Genomic DNA, 26,426 nt, shown 5'->3' with positions numbered 1-26,426 from the left:
TTAAAGATCGCTGCCAGCGAAACCAACGGATAACCAAAGCCAGTATCCAGCAACAAATGCCTTGGAAAATATTTTTGAAAAATTCCAAGCCCAAAACCCAAAGCCACAAAGCCAACCGATTCAGTTCGAGAAATTAGCCAGAGGTGAAAAGTGCATTGCTACATTGCTACACAGATACTGATTTTGTTTTAAAAATCGCACACCCAAAACCAGTTGAAAAATATATTTTCGAGTGCCCCAGTGACAGTGCAAGAAGTTCCCGCAAATAAATCAAATTTGTGCAACGCGATAATACCCAAAATCTATATTCGAATAAATACAACTAAATATCGTGTCGTTGTTGCGTCGCTGTTGACAAAAGTGCAATACCATACAAGTATATATACACCGAATAATAATATATTTATAACAACCAATTACATATTGTTAATCAAAAGTAATTAAATACGCAAACCAAGGCGAAATATTGAAAGTACACAGAGTGCGGTTGACGAAAAGCAAATTGCAAGAAATCGGAATAAAAAACAAAAACAGAGTTACACGCCCGGATTTGATTGCATTTTTTTGCGGTGTAATTGTAAATTTTCAACGCTGCAATTCTGTCCCAAAGTATCAGATTCCGACTCGCAGTGAACACTATTATGCATATTCGAGTTCGTATGAATTCTGATTTCTGAATTTCCGCTCGGACTTTGCCAAAATCAGCAGAAAACAAAACTCTTTCGTCAGTCAAATGATAGACTCGCGACGATACTACGCACAAACCCATGTTGGATTATAATTTATACCCTTAAATTTGGGGGCTACAATGCGGCCAGAAGTATACGATGTAAGTGTTGAATATAATTAATAAAATGATAGATATGAATTCCCTAAAATCCGCACATTACGATAGCCACACACTAATTTTATTTGCGAGTATTCAAAGGAAATGTTATATGGTTTTGATAAATGAATAAAAATAGGCAAGCGAATAAAAATCGCTCCAAAGAAATTTAGACTCATGCTTTCAGGAAAAGCTTATAAAAAGATAATATCAGCAAAAATATGGTGTTGTAAAAATCATCAGATCCTTTCATCGAAATACAAATGTGTTAGTCATACAATTTCGTTTATAGTTTTTTGTGGGCATAAATCCTTGATGTTGTTTTAAGCTGAAAAGGGGAAAATCCTTAAACCACGTGCGAAGGGAAGAGAGTGGAACACGCCATATCCCAAACCGAAAACCAAAAACCGAAGGCAAACCGTACGCAATCAAAGGAATAATTCGCAAATACCATGACCTGTGTTCCTCGCTCCCTTTATTTTTCGCACAATTTCCACACAAACACAGACGCAACTATAAAAAATAATATATATAATAAACGGAGGGCTGTTTATCAGGCGCAACGCAATTTCACTTAAAAAACAATTTCCAAACACACATAAAAAGCACAATTATATGTTCGAGACAAGAAATATGAATGTGCCGAAGACCAAGTTGATTTTGAGTCTGAGTTCGAGTCCGAGTCTCGGTTTCAGTTTCAGTTTTAGTTTCAGTTTGTGTTTCTGTTTCTGTTTCAGGTTCAGGTTCAGGTCCATAATTGCCGTTTATAACTTGTTATGGCACCAACACATGCAAGCTGTCAGGATAAATCAGCTTGTGTGCTCCTGTGTGTGTACAACCCCTTTTTCGAAAAACTTTCGAGGGTTTGTGGCGTGCTCTGATCTCAGGACATTTACCTGAGTTATAAATCAATTGCAAACGCGCCAACCCTCCGCTAAAATCGCTCGCACAACTCGCACGGAAAACTAAACGGAGCTAAGTCCTTTAATACCGACTAATTCAGAGTAATTGTGCCTAATCTCGATCGCAGTCCCCCGCCCGATTTCCGAATCATAAACAAGTTCAACATTTCACAAGGCAAACAGTGCATAAGCCACGCCCCACCGAAAATATTCTCGAAAGACGATAAGACCCAAACGCGTTTTCTTGTAAAAATAGACAGTATTTGATTTGATAATTCGAATTTGTTCGCTTCTTTTATTAATTAAACGGAAATTCTTTGAGATAGCACTCGAGACACAATTCACGGGCTTGGCCTAAAATCGATTGATAAGCACGAAAAGCAGAGGTGGAAAAGAAGATCCATTAGGAGTAGATCATCGAACGGAACCCCTCGAAATACTCACATTAATCTAGGCCCTCGAGATTTTTATTGAGATTTACGATTTGGCCAGAGGCACGAGCTCGAATGCCAAAAACACCATAAATACACATGTGACTTGGCACATATTTTTCTGCAGCTTTGATTAATGCAATCGAGGAGCCCAGAAACCGAATCTCGCCTCATTTGTTGCCGTTCATGGAGTTCAGACAGCCTTGGCCAAGTAAACTTCACTATTTAGCTGGTATGACTTGTCGGAAAATCAACAAGTTCACCGAGTACATGTATTTGTAAGGTATACTACATGTAATTCGTAGAACGCACTGAACCCGATTATGCTAATTGCTATTAAAAATATTGAATTATCATTAAACGTGTCAAGTTCCTGGTTTACTCTAAAAGGTTCACAGTGCGCTCATGTAAAGTGTACGAAAGTTTTTGGGAATCACCAGACCAACAAAAGTTTGTTGGCGTCTAAAGCCGCTAAATGAAAACAATGTCACATCCAGGTTTATAATTAGGTTACGCGCGGATGAAAAAAGCTGTACACAGGGAGTGGGTTGCGAAAAATAAAAGTGGCTTAAATAATTGGGTCCCCAAACATATGACGCCAGAGGCAGAAATCGAAAATCAGCACTGGGAAAGCACGTTCCTCGGTGCCCTGCAGTTTTTAGGAGATAAGAGGATGATGTCGAGCTTGCAGGGCATATCAATATTAGTCTTATAGACAGCTGAGATCAGAGTTTATATACACCGCAAGCCGACGGCAAATTCGCATCTTAGTTCGTTTTGTTTGCTGTTATCACTTTACAGCGTGTGGAATTTGGTAAGGGCATTCCAGAGTCACTTCTCTTCCATTCCACCTGTTTGATTTAATTCCGTCTGGATTGCAGCGGGTTGAACCTGAGAGTAGTGGAGTTCTCGAGCCGATAAGACCGGGAATAGGAGTCTACCACACGCCACGGATATCTCGATTGGCTTTTGGCGATCTCCGATTCGCAATCGATTTTCGGTCTGCTCGGCTTTATGCCTTTATGGCCGACTCAATGCCAGTGACGAAGTGACTAAGTGGCCAAGATCTGGCCAAGCTAACCCCAATAAACCCCTGATCTGAGCCGACGGCCAAGTTCTCCCGGCTGAAAATAAAAAACGAGTTCGTCACTATCTTATCGGCGTGGAACACGTTCAAAATATACGCCACGGCGTACTACGCGTAGTTATATCTCCCCACACTATACTATATATATACACATGTCTGTATGCATACAAAATAATAACAATGCGCCAAAAAAGAACCATGCGGCCGTCAAGTGTTTATAGTTTGTTTTGCTTTTTCGCACAGAACTGGCGAAGCCCTATCAGAAAAGCCCCTCCCCCCAAACGGCTCGACCCCTCAAAGGGCTCCACAAAAAAAGGTTTACTACGCTTTGCGGGGGCTTTTACAACTCGATGAAGTTTTCCACGCTGATAAGTTCGCTTTCTTTGACGGCAATTTGAAATATTTGCGGAGCGACAGAGAGCGACGATTAATTGTTCGAATTTATGCCAAATATTTGCATTGCACACGATTGCCGTTGCACCTGACCCACAATGCTGGCCATTGGTTGTTTTGTTGGTAAGTTGGTGTTGTCATTGTTTGGACAGTGTTTCGTAAATGCCACACACCCACTTTTTGAGGTCCCACGAAAAGAGGGAAAAATCATCGGAGATAAAGCGCATCGATGGGAGATTTTGATGAATTAGAAAGTTTCGTTGGGGTTTCTCTGAATCCCCAAGCACTAATCAGCTTAGCGATTGATTTATCTTTTCGCTTTTATTGTCTGGGTGATTTATTGGCAACACTCTATCGCCTGCTATCAGATATTTACAGTAATGTAAAACTGGCTTTTTATTTTATGGAACCATAACCGCTGATAAGGCGCCCGATTTCGATATATCGATTGAATCCCCAGCGGAACCGTATCAAATGTATTTGCTTAGCCATTTAAGCCGGCCATTTAGACGGAATGGAAACCGAGTTACCAGTTCCCAGTTGCCAGCTCTCAGTTCCCAATTCTGAGTTCCCAGTTTTCAGTTCTCAGTTCCCAGTTCAGGTGCAAGGCAATTATTATTTACTTCCAGCAAAAGGTGTCATATTTGAGTAGCCCGCAACTCGCAGTCCCTAGACAAATTCAATGGATGCACTTGCCATGTTTGCCTTAAACTCGCCATCGTCCCATTGATTTCGTCGCCATCGTCCGTCTCTTTCTGCCGCGCTATCCCCATCCCGCTCGCTCCGTCTGGGACGGCGTGTTGACACTTTGGGAAAGTTGCTGAATGCTCAACAAAGTATATGTATTTGCTGCCACTTAAGTAGCCCGGACTTATCAAAAGGGCTGAGAGCAGCGCCGAAAGCCGCTTATCACCTCCGTCGGTGCAGCTGTCCCGGTGGCGAAAATCGCATTAGATACAACCCCTCATTGGTGGGATTAAAGTGGGAGGGGGGAACAAAGGGGGTGGTAACACGGCGAGAAATATCTCTTACCTATAATCATTAATTATATTCGCAAATTGGAATTACAGAGGATTCTGCAAATGAATCATGGAACCATCTATCTTATAACAATTTAATGGGTATTCAGAGTTTCTTAAAAGGTAAACCCATTTTTTCTCAGTGCAGTCAAAGGTGATAGGGGCGGCTTGCTAATGAGGCGAGATTTGTGTGGCGGCACGTCAACTTTTTCAGCATTCCAGCAATTCCGGCATCTCCCCCGCAGCCTTGACATCCACCGATTCGTTCCGTTCTCCTCTATATATCTACTGAACAGTCTGAAAACAACATTAGCTTATCGCTGGGGTACACTGAACTCTCACGGACTCTCGTTCCCATTCCCATTCCCATTGCCATGGTGGTGGTGGTGCTCCCTGTTCTATTATATTTGGGGCGTTGCTTTGGCGGCTCCAAGTTCAAGAGGTTCTGGGCCAAGAGGGGCAAACGAGCGATGGCTGCTGGAGAGAGCCCTCTTGATGCCAAAAGTATGCAAAGTTTTTGCCCTGCCAACGGAAATCTTGCGTCTTAAGTCTTAAGTTTTAATTAAAGTAGTCTGGAAATTGGCCAAGAAAATGTAGGGAAATTAAATAAATATCTTAGGAAACTTTGCAACATTTTCAAAGAGCTTTTATTGTTTATTATACTCCGCAACTCTTGGCGTCGCCCGATCGGATTTGCATATTGTTCTACTTCTCGAGTCGCATTGAAATACATACTTCACATTCCAAATCCGAATCCGAGTGGGAATCCGATCCCAACTCCCACTGCCTGTTGCAGTTGCAACCGCAGTTGCTGCTGTGCATTATGTGCATTATATAAATATTTTCATATAATGCCCACCAGCTCGGCGCCCTGCTGCAAAAACAATGGCAACACAAAACTGGCAACTGTCAAAGTCAGTTGAGTACTTGTGCACACACATAGTGTGTGCTGTGTGTTGTGTGTGTATCCATCCCTTTCGGCTGGAACTTCATTAAGACGGGAACGGAACGGGACAGGGCAAACACGTAAAAAGTTGCAGTTGCAGCCGGAGAATATCGGGGATTTGGACGGGGTTCCGAGGGGTTTCGGGGGTTGCTCGGCTCGGCGAAAAGCGCAAGGTGGATGATGTAAGAGTATTAAGTAACAGCCAGTTCCCTGCGAGCCACCCCTTAAAACAAAGGCAAAAAATTGCATTAAGTGCAGCAGGGCAGGCCGACGAAAAAAAGTAGAAAAAAATACAATATAGGGTGGCCAACATCATCATCATCTATATAATCATCACGAGCTCAATCAGAATCATACGCACAATTGACAGCGCTGAATTTCACACCACAACACGTGGCAGTTGGCAGGGAAAATCGGCAGTTACAGGACCTTAATTACTTGATGGATTACCAAGAACACGTGCCCGCAATCAGAGTTCAATGCTATCACTTTGGCCTATCTGCCAAATCTTTCTGCCAATTCATTTTTCTGTCCAAATACTTGCGGCCTAATCTAATCGCGCATTCCGCAGATGCCATTTTATATTGTTTAAATAAATACAAAGTACGAGCGCAATTATGCGGCCATTTGCGAGTTGGAAGCAACAAGTGTTAAAGTGTTAAAGTCCAGATGGCAACACGTGCCCCGTTCTCGAGATTCAACTCGAGGCCCAAACTAGTTTCCATTCGATTCCAATTCCGATTCGATTCGATTTCGATTCCGATCGGATGGGATTGAAAAGACCTGGTGGTTAGCATACGAGTATTATCGATCGATGCGATCGGGGCGAAACACTTGGAGTTTAATTTTAATTTCCAGATTTATATGTGCTGGGGGCCGACAGCCAAAAGCCAGCACCATCGAGTGGACAAACTAATTAAAGGCCTGAAAATGTCGCCGGCGATTAGATTGCACATTTCAAATGTGTTCGCTGTGACGTAGACATTACGAAAGGAGGTTTCACTGTGACGTTGCTGCCCCGTGAATGAATGAAAGCTCCTCGTTCGGGTGGTCCCAATCGAAATGGAAAAGTAGAAAAAAATGTGAGCACGTAGCGAAAGGAAAACTTATTCCCAATCCAAAACTATTGCCAGGCATTCGGTATTCAGGGCACATTTGGGGTACAGGGCCCTTAGACATTGCGTAAGCCGAGCGAGGAAACTGCAGAGACCCTTGTGGCTCCGTTCTGGGTTCTGGGCTCCTGTCTGCATACCAAATAAGGTAATTATGAGTTGCAGAAGCGAACAAAAGTGAAGCACAGACAGAGGCGACTGCCCATAGAAGCGGTATCGAGTTACATACATGGGAACCGCTCGTGCACAGCGCAAAATAATTGCTTTTATCGAAGAGATTTCATTTAAATACACCCATTAAACAGCAGCCATTTGAAGAAGTAAACTTTCCGAGCTTTAATTTCATGAATAGTTATATTCTGAAATCATTTCTTATAAATCAAATGTTATATTTTTCTGCCTGTACAAACGCTGTTCATGCGTTGGGCCTTTTGTCTGGTCTTAGAGAACTCCTGAACTTTTGAAGTTTCGGTTTCAATTTCAATTTCGGTTTTTTCCTTTTCTGCGGTTGCCAGCCCACAAAAAGGGCTTTTCCCTTTGTCTAACTACCCGAGCTAGTTGAAATTTCGTAAGCCAACCTTATTGATCTGTCAGCAGAAGTAGCTTCGGCATCGGCTGAAAAAGCGGTTCCATAATTTACAGAAAGAGCCAGCTTAGCATAAATTGCGAAAGCGTCAAACCGATTTAATTGCCTGCAAAGGCAAAATAAGAAGAATAACCAAAGAAAATAATAAAAACGTTTGAAAAAATGTTGTTCTTTCGACGGGCATTGTGAAATTTCGTTTAGAATGGCCGAGTGTGTTTGCACATTTCAAATGAACTTTATTGTCTGCTGTGAAATTGAAAAATGATAAAAATCGCACGCCACCAGGCATTTGATTTGGCTGGGTTTTGTTTTGGTCTTATTTCTTTTCCTTTTTTTGGACTTCCTACTGAGAGGGTTAGGGATTCGGAGCCGGGATTGCAGGCAATGCAAATTCGCCTCCTCCGGGGGCTTTTTTAACTTTTGACTCTCGGTCGCCGTATATTGATTTCTTGGGCTCGATTCTTTGCGTTTTCACTTTTCAAGCGCAAAACAGAGAGACCTTCGACTCAAGAAACTACCCTTCTGGGTCTTGAGTTCTGTTCTTGTCCGCTGGTTTTTGTAGTTCAGTTCAGTTCAGTGCTAAGCTGAAATCAATGACCTTTTGGTCCCGGGGATTAGTTGCTCGTGAAACAGAATATGCAGTGCGGAAAGTGCAAAAAATATGGCAAGACTTGTTCGCCCGAATCGATAAAATAAGAGGCAAAAAATAAAATATAGTAAAGCACATTTCTCTCTGGCGTTTTCCGAGTGGCCACTTGTGGTCACTTGTGATGGGGTGACATTGAGCCACAGCCAGAGCCGCTGGAAGGGCTCTTCATGGAAATCCGATGGACTCGTCTCGCATTTTTTATTTAAATACACATTTAAAGATCTCACGATCTCGTCGGCAGTAAAATGACTTAATTGTTGTTTAAGACGGAAGTCCGTCTCGGCAAACAAAACAAAACGAGACGAATAAAGTTGAAAACAAATCAATAAAACCAATAATAATCATTAATAATAATCTGTAAGATTTATGCAAATGTGTCTCCTTTGAATCACTCTCAACTCTTTATTTATAGTGGCTAGCGTAATTTTTCTCTGAATACTATACTACTGAATGCTGAATACTCATTTCGATTATTTTTCGCCTACTTGCAGGTTACTACAGTTCACGCTGCCCAATGTCAGGACTATTTTTATACTGATGGTAAGTATTTTATGGGTTATGAATAGTTAGCATAATTTACATGAACTATTGCCCAAGAACTCTAAAGCCAAAGCCTTGTTCCAATTTCGGATTTTGGCTGGGCGAAAAACCATCTGGAGATCTTCAATCTCGATCGAAAGCCGCCTTGTTTTCAACACACTCTGAATAATTATCTTGAGAAATGTCAAAATATATTTTCATAAGTTCGAGAGATTGAGTGTGTGTAATCGAAATCGGAGTGGGGGGCGAAGCCATTCGGAGTTTTGATATGGGGAGCGTGTGTACATTGGAGTGGCTCTCGGTTTTGTGGGGTCTCTCCACTCGAGGCGGCCCATAAAAAATAATAATAATTATTATTAAGATTGTTACACATACACGCCGAGGAACGTCATTGAACTATGGAAAAGGTCGCAAGGCATTCTCTACTTTATTTTGTTTTTTTTTTTTCTGTTTTTTGGAAGTGCAAACAGAAGGCCTCTCTCCCCCCATCCGTCTTTGTATCTGGAAAACTGACATTGTGTCAACGTCAACTCAAAGATGAGAAACACGAGGAATGTCAACAAGTTGGGGAGCTCGAATAGATTGCTTAAGCCCCGATAAATCGATCGGCACGCTTCGATCTCCGTGCTTAGGTCAATTTGTTTTGGCTTGTGTCCAAAAAACCGATCGCTTACCACCCGAAAGACCTTTTAAGCCCTCTGCCGAAAGTCCTGCGTTATTTTCGGCCATTCCCCCATAAATAGCTAATAATGCTTACTGGCGGTTCTTGGGGCCGTGCGGTAAATAGGCCTTATGAACGATTTGATGTATGATCTAAGCCCCGATAAATACTCGATTTACACTCACCACGCTATATATGTCATATGCCTAGCGCATTATTTTGCTGATTTGCATTTTTTCTTTATCGAATGATAGTTGTGATATCATTCGAGTGGTGCGTCGAAATTCGATTGATCAAAGGTCGAAAACGTGCCGTGATTAGAGCCATGGAGAACACACGTGTCAGGTGGTGAAATACTATTCGGGAACCCGCATTTCTCAGGTTAAAAATACCACCTCCAGTAATCTCCAGAAAAATCCAGTTGTTCTCTTAATCCCTTCCGCAATCCTACAGTTCGCAAGCAATTAAATTCCATTTCGCTGTAACCTGCTCCTCGCCAATTTAAATGCATGGGAACGCAGTCGCCGGTTGTCCGATTATCTGCAGAATGTCAAAGCTTAGGACAACAGATCCCATTGAGAAACCAATTACCTGGACTACCATAACCCGGCTAATGGACAGTTGGCCGGCCAGTGGGCTCAACTTTGACCATAAAAACTTCGTGTCGCATGTGCGGGGCGGTGTAATAAAAAGCTCATCGTATTAATGGGAATTTATGGGGCAAAAAGGGTTCCGTTGGGCGGGATTAGTCGCCAGATGTGGCTGTAATGCAGATGAATCGGCCATTAATCGAAGTTCTCTCTCTCTTCCCTTTGCAGGTTGCTGTGGTTGTTCTGGCGATGCCAACATGCGCCGCGAAAACACGCTATGTTTTAACATTGAAGAACAAGGAACGTGCGCTGAACATCAATTCGCACGGCAAAGTGACCGCCGCGAACATATTGCTAACATATCGTAAGTACTCTTCCAAATATTCCCTATACTATACGAGTGTGTACTATATGTAGCTTTAGGAAAATATTAAACATTCCCAACTGGAACCGAACTGAGACAGGCATTACTCATGCGAACTCGCGTTCGTCAATTGCCATTGGCATTTAAATTAAATTGGCATTTATACAAGTACTTTCAGATGCGTATCTTTAGAGATAAAGTATGTATTCCTTAAAGTGAAAAAATATTCAAGTATAAAAGAATTTATTCTCATTTAAATGGGTTTCTTAGAAGTTAACAATAGGATTTGTCACATTTAATATATAATTAAAACTTATATATGAAAAACTACATATTTGAAAACAAGTCCAAGATAGCCAATTCCGACTGTACAGTTTGAACTCTGTCTGGGTCTGGGTCTTCGTCTGTGGCTGTGCATATTGTGTGCTTAATTAAATTATTGGTAATTTAATATTTGATTGATGTTATGAACCGCCTCGAGCGGCGCCCATTGCGGTTTTGTTTTGTTTTCTCTGTTTTTTTTTTTTTTTTTGCCCAGCCGCTCTTAATTTATTCGGAATTCATTTGCTGCGGTTTCCCAGCTGCGGAGTTCTGAAGTTCACGAGCAGCCCTCGCTGCACATTGTGGGTTGATGGCTGAGCGAAAGTGACAAAATCGGGCGCCGTCTTGCGTCATTGATAAGTCAGAAGGGACTTTTACCGATCCACCGCCCTTATGCGTAAATTAAGCCACAATTCTAAAGAAAACAAAAACGGAAACAAATTGTCAGCTCGGCTTTTTATCTTATCGGAGTGCAGGTGATTCGGAGGCAGTTTGATCGATATGCTGGGTCTTCGAAGGTCTTCCCCCAAGACCCAAGACCCAAATCCAAACCGAAACTCCAGCCAAATCGCTCGGAATTATCGGGCTTAGGCGCTTTTCAGGGTTAAACTCTTTCGCCAGGAGGGAGTTCAACGACTCAGCGCCGGTAATTGATTTCATTAAATGCTCCATATAGTTTCATTCTAATCGAAAGCCCCTTCATAACTTTATCGAAAACCTTTCAATTAATTGGGTTATCTGTATGCGCCTCAAGTGGTTCCAGTTCCAGTTTCATTAAATATTTACACAATAGCCGTCGCCTGTGTTTGTTTGCCAATAATTAATTAAATTTCGGATTTCTTATGTCTCTCCTTTAGAATACTTCACGATGGAAGGTGTCAACGATGTGCTGAGCTCGGACTTCAAGTTGACCATCTATGCGGCGGATGTAAACTACTATCTGTGCTTCCATCAAGGCAGACTTGTTGGAAAGGTGAGTTTTCGCAGATGCAATCATGGGATTTCTATAATCCATAACTTTAATAATCAATTAAAAGATCTAGATTTCAACAGAAATATATTTGTAGTTAATCTTTTAATAACTTACCTATTAAAGTGGATTTGCTACATTTTAAATAATGCTCACAACCAACTAACTTAGGATCGATTATTTTTTTTTTATTATTTCCAGAAAAACGCCACAAAGGACTGTCAATTCAGGGAGAGGATGGTTGGTGGCTATCACGAATACACCAGCGCCTACAATCCGTCACTTCGTTTGGGGTTCAAGGGCAACTTTCGGCAAATTGGCCCAAAGGATTTGGCCAAGCCGCGAGTGATGGAGAAGGCCATATTCTCCTTCTTTCTTGCGGATGAGCAGAAGTTCAGCGGAATCCTTTCGAAAGTTTCGGAGAAACACAAGGCCGCCACCACCACCACCAGCACCACCACAACCACATCAACCACAACAACAACAACACCACCCAGTACTACCAAAATCAGCTCCACAACAACAACAACAACCACAACAAAATCAACAACAACAACAGTAAGCCCAATGGCGGTCACAAAACGCGCGCGTTCAAAGTCGCGTCGCCCAACAAGTATTAATAGCGATAGTACCAAGAGCAACATCCCTGAAGAATTGAGCAACAGCAATAGCCTTAAGTCCTACAACCAAGCCAATAGCAACAACAATATTGAGCTGAACCTGCAAGAGCAGGTGATCCTGCAGAGGAATCGCAAGCAACAACGCCGCCATAGGTTGCAACAAAAGCAACAGTTGCCGCAGCAACAGCAGCATCGCCGTCGCCACCGGCCACATGGCGCAGTGGGTGTGATGGCCCATCCGCAGCCCAAGAATCTGGTGGTGCGCCATCACCACAACAATGCCACCGCGATGGAGCGCCGCCGCCGTCGCCGCTTGGAGCGGCAGCAACACAAGTTGCAGCGGGAGCTGTGGGAGCAGGAGCAGCGGGAGGCGGGCGAGCGGGAGCGGGAGAGGGAGCGGGCGGAGCACCTGCCCAAGGCCGCCTCCTCGGCCTCGTCCTCCTCCTCCTCGACGTCCTTCTCCTCGACGGCCTTGACCGCCACGGCCGCCTCGTTGGCGCCGAGCGCCTTCAATCTGGTGGCCATCATGGCCGCCAGTCGTCGCAAGCGGGACAGGCGAAAACGCTCGACGGCGGCAACAGGTGGTGCCACTGGTGGTGGTGCCACAGGTGGTGGTGGTGCAGCGGGAGTGAGGGGCAACAGCAGCCCGCCCGCTGCCGATATGCAACTGGTGGAGCTACCCTCGCAGCGGCAGCTGCAGCAGCAGGACGAGCCACCACACACAAACGAATACTCAAAAGCCTATGTTAATAGTAATAGTAACTTAAACTTAAACCTAAACCTACTAATTGATAGTAATAGCGCTAATGTTAATCATGCAATACCTGCCTTGCCAAAAAACTACAACTACTTGTACAGTAACGAGCATTATAATTTGAATACTAAAAGTAGCACGACTGATTCTAGTAGTTTAGACGATAGCCCTAAGTTCGATAGTCCAAATAGCCATAGCCCTAGCCATAGCGATAGCGATAGCAATAGCAATAGCAATAGCCATAGCCACAGCGCGTTCAATCAGAATATTGACAATAATCTTAAGCAACTAAACGATCGAATTGACCCTGTTTCGACTGCCAGCCAAGTTGGGACATCAGTGAGCGGAGGTGAAGGTGAGGGGGAGACAGTTGGCGAGACTGTCGTGGAGAATCGCAATCATATTGATGCTAATAATATAATCGACGATAGCTATCCGAACGACGAGGAGCACGAGGAGCTAGTTCTAAAGAAACTCCTTCGTGGCCTGCAGAAGTTGCAACTGCAACAGCAACAGCAACGGCAACACGACGAGCAGCAGCAGCAACAACTTAATATTGATAACCCTAACGAAAATATTAATGTTGTTAACGATAATCAGAATCATAATGGTAATGATAGTGGGCTGCTGACAAACAATAACCATAATAGTAATTACAATGAGCAATTTGCGAATGACGATGAAACGATACGAATTCAAAATAATAAATATGAAACACATATAGTACAATACAAACATGCAATATTTATTTCGAAAATAGTGGGGGGACTCTTTGATCATTTTCAGCATTTTATAATCTTCTCTAGCCTGTGGAAATATCTTCCCAAGATCATCTCGCAATCCGGAAACATCCGATGGCCACATATTCAGATTTTTGTGGTCACCCAATTCGAACATTCAAAATGCGCATTCCAGCAAATCGTAAAAATCGAATGAATCAAAAATTAATTCGAAAATCGTGTAACAATTGATAAGAATCTACAACAATGTGACAATGTGTAAATCTCCTGACTGCCTGACCTCAATCGGTTCGGATAACAATAAATTATTATTATTATCTGGCGGCCAAAGTCGCCGCAAAGTCGCGTGCAAAACGCGTGGGCGATTTTCGAATATTTCCATCACATCTTCTTTTGTGCGTACAGAAATCCAGCGATCGGTGGAAACTATTTGATAGATGTCCGGACCATGTTGACACCGCATAAATCATAAATAAAGATTTCATATTAATTTATGCAAAGTACCCGAGATGTATGGCGTGTCTGAAATTAATTAACCAGCGTTTTCTGTGTCGCAGCGACACATGCAAATTTGGCTAGCTAGCTTTTCGGGCCCCACATCGGATTTATCAGCAACCTGCGCTTGAAGTGTCCAGCCACCAGCTGTCCGTCCAGTCCGACAGATTTGGCCCAAACAAAGCTCTCTCTTGGCCAACTGGCGCCGCCGGTCTGCGCTCGCCGATCGCGCCCCTAAGCGAAAAACCAAAAAGCTCAAAACGAATCCAAACGAAACGAAACACGCCACGCCAACGCCTTAGACCGATATTCACTCGGATACTCGGAGTCGGCAAATGCCGCTAATGAAATTTTATTATACTCTCGCGGCAATAATTTATAAATTTGTTTAACAAAAAATAAATTTGTTAAGCAATAAATTTAAATACGCGAAGCACTTGCCACTTTTGTAAGGCGCTCTGCGATCGGCGATCTGCGATCAGTCTACGAGGCTATCGAGATGCTCTCACGGCTTGGCTTTTATTTGTAGAATTGATGATAGAATCATTGGCGTATTAGCCGGGGAATTCGTCATTGGATAAATGGGTTTTTGATCCAAGGTCAATGATCTAAGGTGTGATAATTTAATTTTATGTTTATAAGGAGAGAGATGATTGAAACAACAAATGTTCTCAAGGTTGTAACATTGTCACATTTGCAAATTGTACTTTCTTCTTGGCTATCAAAAGATTTATTTACATAGGCTTGTTCCGGAACTTTTTCCTGTAATATTATTCATGCAACATGTTTTTCAATTTTTTCCTAGAAACTTAAAAAGATGACTAGACCCACCCATCGCATAAGTTTAACGCTTCGCTCGGCACTTAAATGTTACACCTTTCCTGGGTGGATCAGCAGGTTTTTTTGGTGGTGGGGGGAAGGAAGTGGGAAATATCAAAAACCCAAACAAATAAAATTCGAAATTTGCATTAGAATACGTCTCGGCTTGGCGTCAAAATAACTCAACGGCAAATAGCTCACTGGTTTCGAGTTTAATTTATAGCCCAAGCCCAAGTGCAAGAACAACGTGAACAAAGTTGGCTGGAATGTCGGTGGATATATTCGTATACATCGAATACAATTTTATAACTTTCTTGTATAAACATTTTTTGTGGTTTCTGGCTTGGCGCCTCCGAAATTTCATTTGAATTTTGTGGTTACATTTTTTTCTCAGCTCAACTTAACTTTTTGTTGTCGAATGTTTATTAGCCAAATTAGCGTGTCAGGTGAAATTTAAGCAGATTTTAGTTGAGCATCGCCGGCTGTTTATGGGAAAATGATTAGATCCGCTTATGGCCCCGTATCGGCGAGATGTTTTTATGCGTTTATTTTTATGACACTTATTCTAATGAAGAAACATTTTAAGCCGCGGCTTTAGTGACGGAAATGCCAGCGCACTCTTGCCGACTTCATACCCTTCCCCACATTTGAAGTCATTCGTATTCATGTTGATTTTTTAACCATTTTTCAAGTGCAGCTTAAGCGGGTATTAAGCCAACTCCGACGACAGGCGGCAATTACGGGGGATTAGATTGCATCTTAATTTAATTGTTGCAAATTAAATAAATTTGCATAAAGGAAAAGTTGCATCCAAGACAGCTGATTGCTATGGGAAAATTAATTTGCAATAAAACTTGATTTACAAAGAAATGTGGTAAGCTGTGAATAATTATGATTCTATAAATTTATGTTACGATATTTCGATTCTAAATAGGTTTTTTATTCCTCAAGGTTATTAATATTTATAAATCATTGTCTGAGGTCTTTTAAAAACGGTCCCTTTGTATCAGGTGACTAAAGCTGATATATTCGCCAAATACGTAAGCAGCTGGCCCATTAAATCAGTTCCGATTTATGGCCATTATAATGATATTTATAGCAAGCCACTAAAGTCACAGAAAGCGCGTTAATGATGACCAAAAGAAATATGCGACGCTTATTAACAATTTGGCGCCATTTAAACGGCGACAAAATCTTAACACGATTTTTTATAATGCAATAACTAAATCCCCGAAAAACGAATCTGTCTTCTATATATCGACAACAATGTCGGAGATTTTAATGGCATCGTTAAAGCGAATATCGAAAGGGTACCATGACGGCATCAAAAAAACGTTTTACGACTTCGCGCCTTAGAACCAGCTCGTTCTTTTGGCTTATTCCGCGATACTGTTGTAGAAATTTTTTGTGCATTCTATATACGATCCGATGGGTGGGAATTCCGATGATTGCGAGGGGCGAACCGGTTTCGGGGGCTGAGTTTAAAATTAAAATCTGACGCGCACTCAATTAAGTTTATTGCATTGCAAATCATGTCCGTAACCCATTTTTATGACAGTCTCAAGGTGTCAAGATGATTTGTCAATGTTTGGCCACGCCCTCGCCCCATCAGCACTCCTCCCCCATCATCCAACCCCCTGGAATTCCCCCCCGCCCCCTCATCAGTACTTGACCATCGTAAAAACGGCGGTAAACAGTTAGCCCAGACTCTTGGCCATCTGTTGCTGTGCCACTTGCACTGACGGAATGCTAACTGTTGCTCCCACCTCGACATTAACTTTAAGTTCGACGTCGCCTTCAACTTCGACTTGGATTGCGAATCTGTAGCTGCACTGCGAGAAAATGGGATTCTATTGAAATATATTTTATTATTCCATTCATGATTATTTTTACTATATTTACAGAGATCTCGTGATTAAACATTTTATTGATATTCAAATCAGTTTCACTGAGCAAAATCTTTGTTTGTTTCAACTGTTTGCTTTGGGTTTGGTCCGCTTCGGTAATTAACCGCACACTGACCTTCCTCATTGCAGTTGGTAGTTGGCTGTTGGCAGTTGGCAGAACTCGGGTTTTGGCACCTTTTTCGAAGCCAGTTTTCGCCGGCAGTCCACTTAGTATGTGTCTTGTGCAAACAATCATAACTGTTCAGCTCGTCAGTAGCTCATTGTGTTCTAAGATAAGTTTTCGGTTTTTTTTTTCGATTTTCTTTTCCGTTTTCTATTACTTTTCTTTTTGTTCCTTTACGCTCAGGTATTTAACGCCCCGTTTAAAGTAGGTTAAAGTCTTTAAGCATTTTAATGTCCCAGTTTTTCCCAATTTTAAACGTGTTCTACTTCAACCGATTAACTCAGGTGGGACTTATGTAAATGGTAAATGTAGAGTGAAAAGACGTAAATTAACATTTGTTAGTTTTATCCTTACCCAAAGCGAAGTTAATATGTGTCTGCTTATTAGTATAAACATTTATGAGTTAGGGTTGTTCCAGAAAAAATAGGCACTCGATATGGAGCACTGGTTTACTTCTTGTGTTTTACGTATCGACTTTATGCATCGTATTTTACATTTAAATTCTGAAAAATTGCCCCCTGCCTTGGCAATTTGCCTGTACTTTGCCAAAATATTTCAAATATTTGCCACCACCTGGAAGGAGGTGGCAGCAATTGCAGAAACTGTACAACTAAGCGGCTTGTTTACGTGGCAGCCGCGTCACAGACATAAAATATTCACACAATATCAGAGAGTCTCGGTTTGGGCCGGGGTTTTGCAGCCAAGGCAAGGTGGCAAGGTGGAAGCCAAATTGAAACGGAGGCTAGCCGGCTAGATAGTTAGCCCGCCTGTCAATCCCTCATGGACTAAAGACTTAACTGCTTGACAAATTGCCCAGGTGGCAGCAAAAAAATCTACATAAATTCTCACCCATTGCAACAAGCCGATCGAAGGCAATGGGAAAAGCCCAGGCGCGCAGAGATTTTTCTGTTCGATTTTATTTTTATTTTTTTTGAAAGTGCCACCTACTTGACATTTGCTTTCCAACTCCCAGACTTTCAAATGTCCGAAACTACAGGCCGTTTGGGCCATCTTTTGTTGGCCGAAAAGCTTCGGCTTTTAATGATTCTTCGCGAGGAAGGGGCCCCTTTCTATTGTCGAACACCTTTTTGTGTCCAACTTTTCATTTTCAATCAGGCCTGTCAAATTTGTCAAGCTCGACGAGTTTTCAAGTGGTAGGAAATGAGCGGGGAAAAGCCGCGGAGAAAAATTACAGAAATGCATTCGAAGATGCGCATTCCCTTCGCTCCTAATCAATGGCATCTAATTAAATGGCGTTGATTGTTGTTGCCACTTTGACAAATTGTTGTTGTTTATTTGTCGGCCCTTTGGCTTTAATGCGTTTTTGATTGGGTCGAGTCGGCTTAGAGGTTTCGGCCAAAGCCCTTCGGTAGGTGTGGGGCATTTTGATTTATTCACCTCCTAATCAGATAAAGTAAAAAGCTTTCAGTTTGAGTTATATGCTGCCTGGTTAACCGTTACCTTCTTATTGGAAAGAGGGTTTTTGAACAATGTGTTGTTTGGCTCGCCAAAACGGAAATCCAGTTTAATCTGTGTGGAGGCTTAAAAAAATATATATATATATTTCGAGAGAAATATGAAGAATCAAATATCTGATCATCTGAATGTTATTAATTGAAATATGTTAAATGTTGTTTATGTAGGTTTTTAGGTTAAACAAGGGTATGCTCTTTAATAATTTATAGGCAAATTTTTAATTTGTTTATCAATGGAGTTGTTTTTTAATTTGTTTATAATTTTCATCTGCGTCAAAGAAGTTAAACATACCTGTTTTACCAAACTGAGCCAACTCTTTACCTATTCTGACGTAGTTTGACGTAGTTTGTGGTATAATAAAGCAGTTTTGAATATGAATTGGTAATTACATCAGCGAGTCCACCATTAAATCCCGTCTTTCCCTGATCGGTGGACGGGAAGAATCTCGATATGATAGTTTCAGACCCCCTCCCGTTCCGCTGAGGTGTCAATATTCCGTTCTATTGACGCCCTCGAACAATAACCCGGAGCAAACTTCAAAAACTTGTCCCCGGCACTCGACCGTGTCACAGGTTCCAATCGATCCAATGGATCCAATCGATCCAATCGATCGGGGTTTTGTTGTTCGCCGCCCGCCTGAGAACTTGATTGGGCCGATCAATTTGATGATCGTGATCATGACGCCGATGCTGAATGCCGAATGCTGAATGCTGATGACTTCATGGCAGTCAATCAGGGGACCGGCGCATTTGAATAAGCAAAGAATATTTTTAAATAATTTCTCGCGCCAATATTATTTAAAATTTAATGGCTTTCTCAATAAAAAAATCTCAGGGAACCCGACGGGGCAGGAATCTTGTGGAGGAGCCGGCCTGGGAAAATGTCAAAATGTTTTGTCGCCTCCTGTCAGTTCGTCGCACAGTCAGCCAGCCCTTCGGAATTCGCCGACTATTTTCCCCACATAAAGTGTCTAAAATATGTAGCCGTAAATTTTGGTTGGGAAATGCACGAAATTAGCATAAACCTTGACTCACCCACGACCAACTGCTGAGCGGACTTTGTTTTCCCGCGATCCAGTTAGAAAGTAGTAAAAGTTCGTTAGCCAGAAGGTTTTCCAAACTTTTTTGGTGGCTACACACTTGAAAATGTAAATTTCCAAATGCATTTCTGTTGTTGTCATAGGCTTTGCGTGTTGGACATGATTTTGATGATTTGTAAGCTGTGATTCGGTGATCTCTAATGAGTCTTAATGAGAGAACTTATAAGGGGTGAGGAAGCTTGGAAGAAGTCTTCTAATTTTTGTTATCGACAAAATACATACAGAGCATAGAAGCTTTATATAAAATTTCTCTTTTTAAATAATAAATAATTTTCATATCTATTTTGGTAGTAGCTTAACAAATTTAATTGTAAGCAATTTGGTATTCCCTAAACATTTGTACCATAGTTAAAAAATTCAAACCCCTACCAACCTTTTGGTCACTTGCCACCCAAGACTTAACCGAACCAAACCCAATCCCGGATTCCTTATCAGCGTGGCCAATTACAAGTAAAAAAGTAAAGGGCCAGATAAAACACTTCTGCCCTCAGATAGCAGCCAGCTATCTGGACTCAGGAGTTGCTTCGGAAAACTGTTGCAAAAAAGTCGAGAAGAAGGGAGCTGCACAAAGGCAGCGACAATGCGACAAAGGACGACGGGGGATGAGGCGATAACGGGAGCGAACCAGGTAGAAGCCGGGTTCCAACTTGGCCCAAATGTCCAACGGATTGACAATTTATGCGACGGACCGTGCATAATTGAGGCCTTTGGCATTTTGCAACTGCTGGGCCAGGTAATAGGTATGTAATTTTCCTGGTAAAACTTAATTCCATTGATGTCCTTGCTCAGGACTCTGATCGTCGTGTGCCTTTGCCAGTCGGCCGAATATCAAAGGATCGATGCCTTGTAATTCGAGTGATTTATTTGTCCATTGATAGACTGAGCATCGGATTTTTATTGACTACAGCCAATTAACAGCTGCCTCCGACTTCCGTTTCCCGTTGACTTGATTTTGATCTATGGCTCTAATTGCGGATAATTGTGGCTAGCGCCAAGGTCGGTTGATTGATTTGTCGGCTCGTAAACTTCTTGGGTGAGGGATGTGCCTCCATAAAGACATAATCCCCGGCAAACGGAACACACCTCTCCACGTGAACCCAACTCGAGTGTTATTGCCGCCGGGCACTAAACCAACTTAGTGGACAATTCTGTATTGTTAAGCTCTAAGTGCGTCGATAAGTCCGCAATTAGCCAAAGTAACCGGATTTAACCGGTTCTCCGTTATCTGTAAATTTCAGTTAGCATTCCTAGTTCACTCCGATTAAAAAAAGTAATAGAATTTAAGCGGACGCACCTCCGATCTTTTCACTTCCTGACTCACCTCAATCGATAGGTGATAATTGTATTTTTAGCCTGTAAATTCCTGGAATCAAATTGCTATGGTCAGGGCTAAATGGAATGTCTGATTAGCTTCGAATCTAATACGCAGTTGCGGAAGCCCTCAAAGAGAACTTGTACTTCAACAAGTACATCCGAAAATGGCATTGAAAAGGGGTTTCCCGCTTCTCAATTTCACTACGTAGTTAAAGCACATCGTTAAATGGATCAAGTGAATTATTGCCACAAAGTAAGGTAAATATTAGTACTTGGCTATCATAAAAGTCCCCATATTAAACTCCGTTTTGATAAGCGCATTGGTGATCACTGCTGGTTGACCAAAAACACCTCCTTAAACTGGGTGAGCAATCAGGTATTTATGGGCTATCGAATGTGCCGAGTAAGCTTGACAAACGCATTTGCGCATATCTGGATATGCGATAACTTGGCCTTGACCTAGCACCACAAAATCCAATCTGGAGTCTAGGGCTTGACCACGGCAACAGAGAGAGCCTTTCCTCCATAAACAAACAACAGCTAATGGCAAAGGTATTTACGATTCGCCAACGATAAACCAAAAAGGAGGCCAATAAAAGTGGCCAGGTTTTGTTTGCGTAACGGGCCCCCTTAATGTTAATAAAGTCGCATTTCTAATCGATAGGTGATAGTCAGACGAAGGTATTTATTTTGGCCCAATTGCGACTTAATGACCGCCCAAGAGGATGTGGAAAGTGATGTCACCAGTTCCAGCTGATAAAACCAATTAGCCATTCAATTAGCCGTTGGCGCCCCTCAATGGAAAAGTTACCAGATCCTTCTCCGAATCTTGTTGCCAATAGGAATGCTCTTGCTTTATATAGCTTTCAATGGAAAAATTACTACATTCCTCTTCAGAAAACCGATTACCCAAGGTCTTTCAGGTGACGGAATCGAATCAAACTGGGCGACCACTTGAGCACAAAGAAAGTAGAGTACATGACGCCATTTGGCGATTGCCTTTGAAAGATCCATAAACCATGGGATTTTCAATTTTTGGTGCAGCTACTTATTATGGGCTCCATATATCACGTGACTTTCTCGAGTGCCACTCGTTTGGAATGTTCTGATCAGTCCAGCCATAAACCCAATTAGTGATATAAAGACTGCAATAAAATTTAGCCATGACATTCATAAAACGAGTTGTCAAAACGGTGAACAAAAAGGTAATATGAGTATATTTAGATGGTGTGGTCAATTATATTTTAGGGTTTCAAAACAGCTCATCATCTGATTTGGTAAATGCAAAAAGGACGTAATAGATTACACCATTTATTTTTAGCTTTCAAATAAGCCCGCGCTTATAACCTTAAATTCTCAAAATAGTTGACTGAAAAACTCGTGATAAACGCTTTTCTGGAATTGAACGGGAAACGAAACGAGCCGAACTTTTATCTTATTTGGGGTTTATTTTGTTTTGGAGAACTCCTAAGACCCGGCTGTAATACCCAGTTGACAACCTCGAGTCCGCCGGCATGCCTTGAGATCGTGCCGGTTTTCCCTCTCACCCGATATAGATATATATAGACATATACCTAGTACAGCTCCCTGCAGTCCGATATGTAAACCTGCGCGGAGGCTTACAGGTTGTTTACGCCCGGCGAATGGGGCTTAAATGGGACCTCGGACGATTGCTGGCTCTTAATGCCTCCGGTACTCGGTAAATGCCACAAAAGGCGCCGCCTTTGACCAATTGCACCATACGGCTGCGATTGCCGGGGCTTTGTAGTAGGTCACGGTTCTCTAGTGGCTACCAACTTCTGGTTATCGCCGCCGATAATTGGTTGTGCCAAGTGCGAAATACTTTTTATTCGGTTTTGGAAACGCATGTTCTTCTCGCGGCGATAACCGAATCGAAGTGTAAACATCCGCAGTCGCCGCTCGATCACTGATCACAGATCACTCGCACCGGATAGTGGTTATTTCCCTCCAACATTCCCACTGCCAAATAGCTCCTGCGATAAGCCATGGCCAAAAATAAACAACAAAGTGGCTAAATATATGGCTGCTTAAAGGAAATGCCTAAAGGTTTCAGGCCTTTTGACTGATTAGCTTTTCCACATACCTGAAAAATGATTTCATTACCCTACTTTCCTTTTCCGCGAATGTCCTTATCGTGTAAAGTTTATCGAGGAATGTTGATAGCAGCAGGAAATATATTCGATTTATCGGGAATTCCAGATGCGTAAGACGGATGTGACTTGACAGTGATCGAGGTGTAAATTGGGGAGTTTTATGTTAAAGTTAAGCTAAAGTTCTCGAGAAGAATATGATTCACTAATCATAAATAGATACTTAATGTGATAATTACCCTGCTATTAAATTATTTATACACTTGGTTTTTTATTATTATTTCTTTTTTTGAGGTAAAGTCGTATTTAATTGGCAATTTCCTTTTGATTGATAAGCTCCAGATAACGTTTTATTTTTGTGATTGTTAAAGTTCTTATTTCCTTCCTCGGGAAAGAGAGCCTGCAATCGTTTCCCTAACTTAATTGCCTATCAAATCGCCAATTTCCTTCCGTTTCGCTTGTCTTTTTTTAGCTAATAGCTGTTTTTCTTCCGCTCGATTTCCTTTGGTTTAAAGCGGCCTCAAGTCACTAATGAGGCAGAAATCTCTATGCAGAATGTCACAATGGGAAGGGAGGGGAAAAACGCAGAATCACGAGACGAATGTTGTTCCAGAATTTCGCCGGCGGCCAGAAAAAGGTGAAAGGTGAAACGGAGGGGTGATTTGGTAGCAGACTTCGGCAGGACATTTGTGGCCTTTCTCTCGCCCATTCTGTTGCGTCATGTTAAATAAAAGCCCGTCGACGGAGGACAGGACATTGGACATGGACTTGGCTTCCGGTTGACGGCAACAAAGGATCGCCCTGCAGCGGTTGCGGTTTTTCAATTGAAATCGGCCAGGACGAGAAAGGACGAGGCAGGACAGGAACTCAACCCTGACCGCAACGTGCTTGGAAATGAATACACACGGCCAAAGAAAGCAGACCCAGAATGTGGGGAGTTGCCCCGGGGCCAGTTGCAATCCACCAATCCTCAAAATGCGGCTATACGAGGAGTATAGCTGTTCCGCTGGAAATGTTCCGGCAATCCGGCTGCGAGGAAGTCTCGTGGCCTTCCTGTCAACCCGAGTGACACCAATATTTAGAAGAAGTCAACGAACAACTGGCCGCTGAGTTTATTACAGTCCAGCCACAATAAGTGGAATGTAACATATAACATGTATGCATTAAATATAAGCAATAAGCACTTTGAAGGTATTAAAAGAATACAATGACTATTCTTTGGCTAATATAAAATCGAAAGAGTGATTATTATTTAAACATTTTAAGAACTAGGTCTTATTAGGAATCTAGCAGATGCCCTTCCTTGCTATGGAGGCTCTACTGTATTTATGACGATCCGCGTTCGCATTCCGAGCACACCCAAGAGGGGCCAAAGTTTGGACTGTCCTAAATTAACATCTGTGTGCTAATTGAGTGGCCAAATAGTTGACTCGACTCATTAGCTCTGGGCTCCGAGTTCGACTTGGGGTTTTGGGTAGACTGGGTAGACTGGGCAGACTCGGTTCGGTTCTGCCAAGGGCTCCCGACTGGCATGGATCCGAGTTTTAATTGCCGCACCTGCATCGCGTGTCCATAAACAGAAACAAAAGGCCGCAAGAGCAAATAAGTGTCAGCCCATTGTCAGATGTATGTCAATGATATATGTCGTGTACGTTAATATCTGGCGGTAATTGGGCAGCCTTGAACGCATTTATCCTGAAATTCAAACTGCTGCTGATTCGGATAAGGAATGTAGGGCACGCCATGCAGTCAGTTTACTCCTGTTAAAATTTCATTCAGCGGAGGTCCTTGAATATCTATAACTAATTCTAAATTGAAAACAAACAACAAATTAGAAGAGCTTCTGACTAACCACTTGCATATTAGAGTTTTAAATTATACTGCACTTGCCATTGCAATATCGATACTCAATCCTCACTTAACCTCCAGTCAATGACAATTATCAACCGATTTTAGTGATCAGCCCCTCACTACCCCTCCCTGAACCCTTGACCCCTTTGCCAACCCCCCTTTTCCGCTTTCCCACTCCTCAACTAAGTTGAAACGTTTTGAAAAATCTGCATAAATTAGTTGGGTAAATAGTTTTGCAGTTGATGACGCGCCGCAACAATTTGAAATAAATTAAGTTGAGTTGTGGGGAGAGGGGAGAGGCATTGGGGGGCCTATAGCCCCGATCAAGTGACGCTAATGGCCACAACAAACAAACCAAACGATGCAACTCGATGGTCGCCGATGAGAGTCGCTAGTTGCAGGGCCAAACTGCAGCGGCAGCAACAAATTGATAAATTCATAAATAATGAAAACGTTTAGCCAAAGAAAGTGTTGACGTGGGGGGTTTCGGGACTTTGGAGGGGGATGTGTAAGCAGCGACGCGTTCACAACTCCACTAACGTCAATTTTAATCGTCTATGATAGGCCAAGTACACTGCCGCAAAAGAGGTTGTTACTTAATAAAATCAAATTACTTTGATGAAAAGCAAAAGTTAGTTTTGAAACAATTTTGAAAGCAACCTAATATCAAAGTGGTTTAAAAGACAGTAGATCATTTTTGAATGACTTCGTGGATGGATATATTTATCTGAAAGACCTCTGTGATTTCTGTTTGTGCAGCGCACGATTGGCTAACTGTAGCGGACCATATCGCGATCCAAGACCGCCCCGATGTAGAGCGACACATGAAGTGAAGAGTTTTGCACTTGCGTTGGCGATTGTCACGATCGATGGCGACGCCGAAGACAACGTCCCTGCCGCCAGAAATAAATATTCAAATAAGAAATCAAGTTCGCTTCGGTTTGCCCCGCGACTTCCCCCCATTTCCCCCGATAGCTGGCTCTTCAGAAAGCAATACCAATAGCCGCCAACGATGGCCACTTGCATCCGCAATCGGCTGATGTTGCCGTTGTGCCGCTCATGTTGCCCGTGTTGCTCGTGTCGCTCGTGTTGCTCATGTTGCTGCTGGGACGGGACATTGTCGCCGCTGTCAGCGTTTGTCAAATGAATGCACCGCAGAAGCCAATGGACAGCGGCAACATGGGTGGGCACCGCCACATTGACTTCGACTTCGACTTGGACTCCGACTCCGACTCCGACTCAGACTCAAACTTGGACTCGGACTCTCGGCGTTGACAGTTGCGCTCCCCTGGCCAACAGACTCCCCCTCCGCGATATCGAACAGAAAAAAATAAAAATAAAAACAGACCGGATAAGGCGTTTTCTGCATTACTTTGTTCATTGGAATTTTCTGATGCCTCAGCGGTGGCGGTGGCAGCGGCAGAAGCAGCGGCTGCTGGTAGAAATTAGAAAAACGCCCATGAAATGGAATTCTTTTGCGGCCACGGGACGGCACACAGCATGTGGCATTTGGCCAACAGAAGAGCCAAGAGCAAAGAGCCAAGAGCCGAGCCGAGACAAGCCGGTGGCTTCCAATTTGAACGTTTTAACCGATTTGGCGCCTAATTTGGTGCAAAATTTGATTTCCGAGGCGGCATCGTTCGGCTTTTAGAAAGTAATTGTCGCGTGGGTGGTTCTTTC

The 26,426-nt window shown here is 42.6% G+C and overlaps 1 protein-coding gene across 1 annotated transcript; it reads left to right on the top strand.

Annotated features, from left to right (window-relative positions):
* On the top strand, positions 1-26,021 carry LOC108093603 (uncharacterized protein DDB_G0287625). The gene is made up of 6 exons (XM_017193729.2): positions 1-829; positions 8,443-8,491; positions 9,971-10,106; positions 11,285-11,400; positions 11,599-13,530; positions 25,722-26,021. Coding segments are annotated over exons 1-6 (2,535 nt in total). The 5' UTR covers positions 1-827.
* The last annotated feature ends 405 nt before the right edge of the window (positions 26,022-26,426 follow it).

Source organism: Drosophila ficusphila, unplaced genomic scaffold, assembly GCF_018152265.1.
Source record: "Drosophila ficusphila isolate 14025-0441.05 unplaced genomic scaffold, ASM1815226v1 contig_414, whole genome shotgun sequence".
Classification (NCBI taxonomy): Eukaryota; Metazoa; Arthropoda; class Insecta; order Diptera; family Drosophilidae; genus Drosophila; species Drosophila ficusphila.
Note: the sequence above shows the minus strand (reverse complement) of the source record. Positions and strands in the feature narration are given on the sequence as shown.

What these genes read in the sequence shown, in the direction of transcription:
- LOC108093603 (XM_017193729.2), top strand. An exon ending in GGACTATTTTTATACTGATG is followed by an intron (nt 8,492 to 9,970) that starts GTAAGTATTTTA and finishes TTCCCTTTGCAG; the next exon opens with GTTGCTGTGGTTGTTCTGGC. An exon ending in CAATATTTATTTCGAAAATA is followed by an intron (nt 13,531 to 25,721) that starts GTGGGGGGACTC and finishes TTCCCCCGATAG; the next exon opens with CTGGCTCTTCAGAAAGCAAT.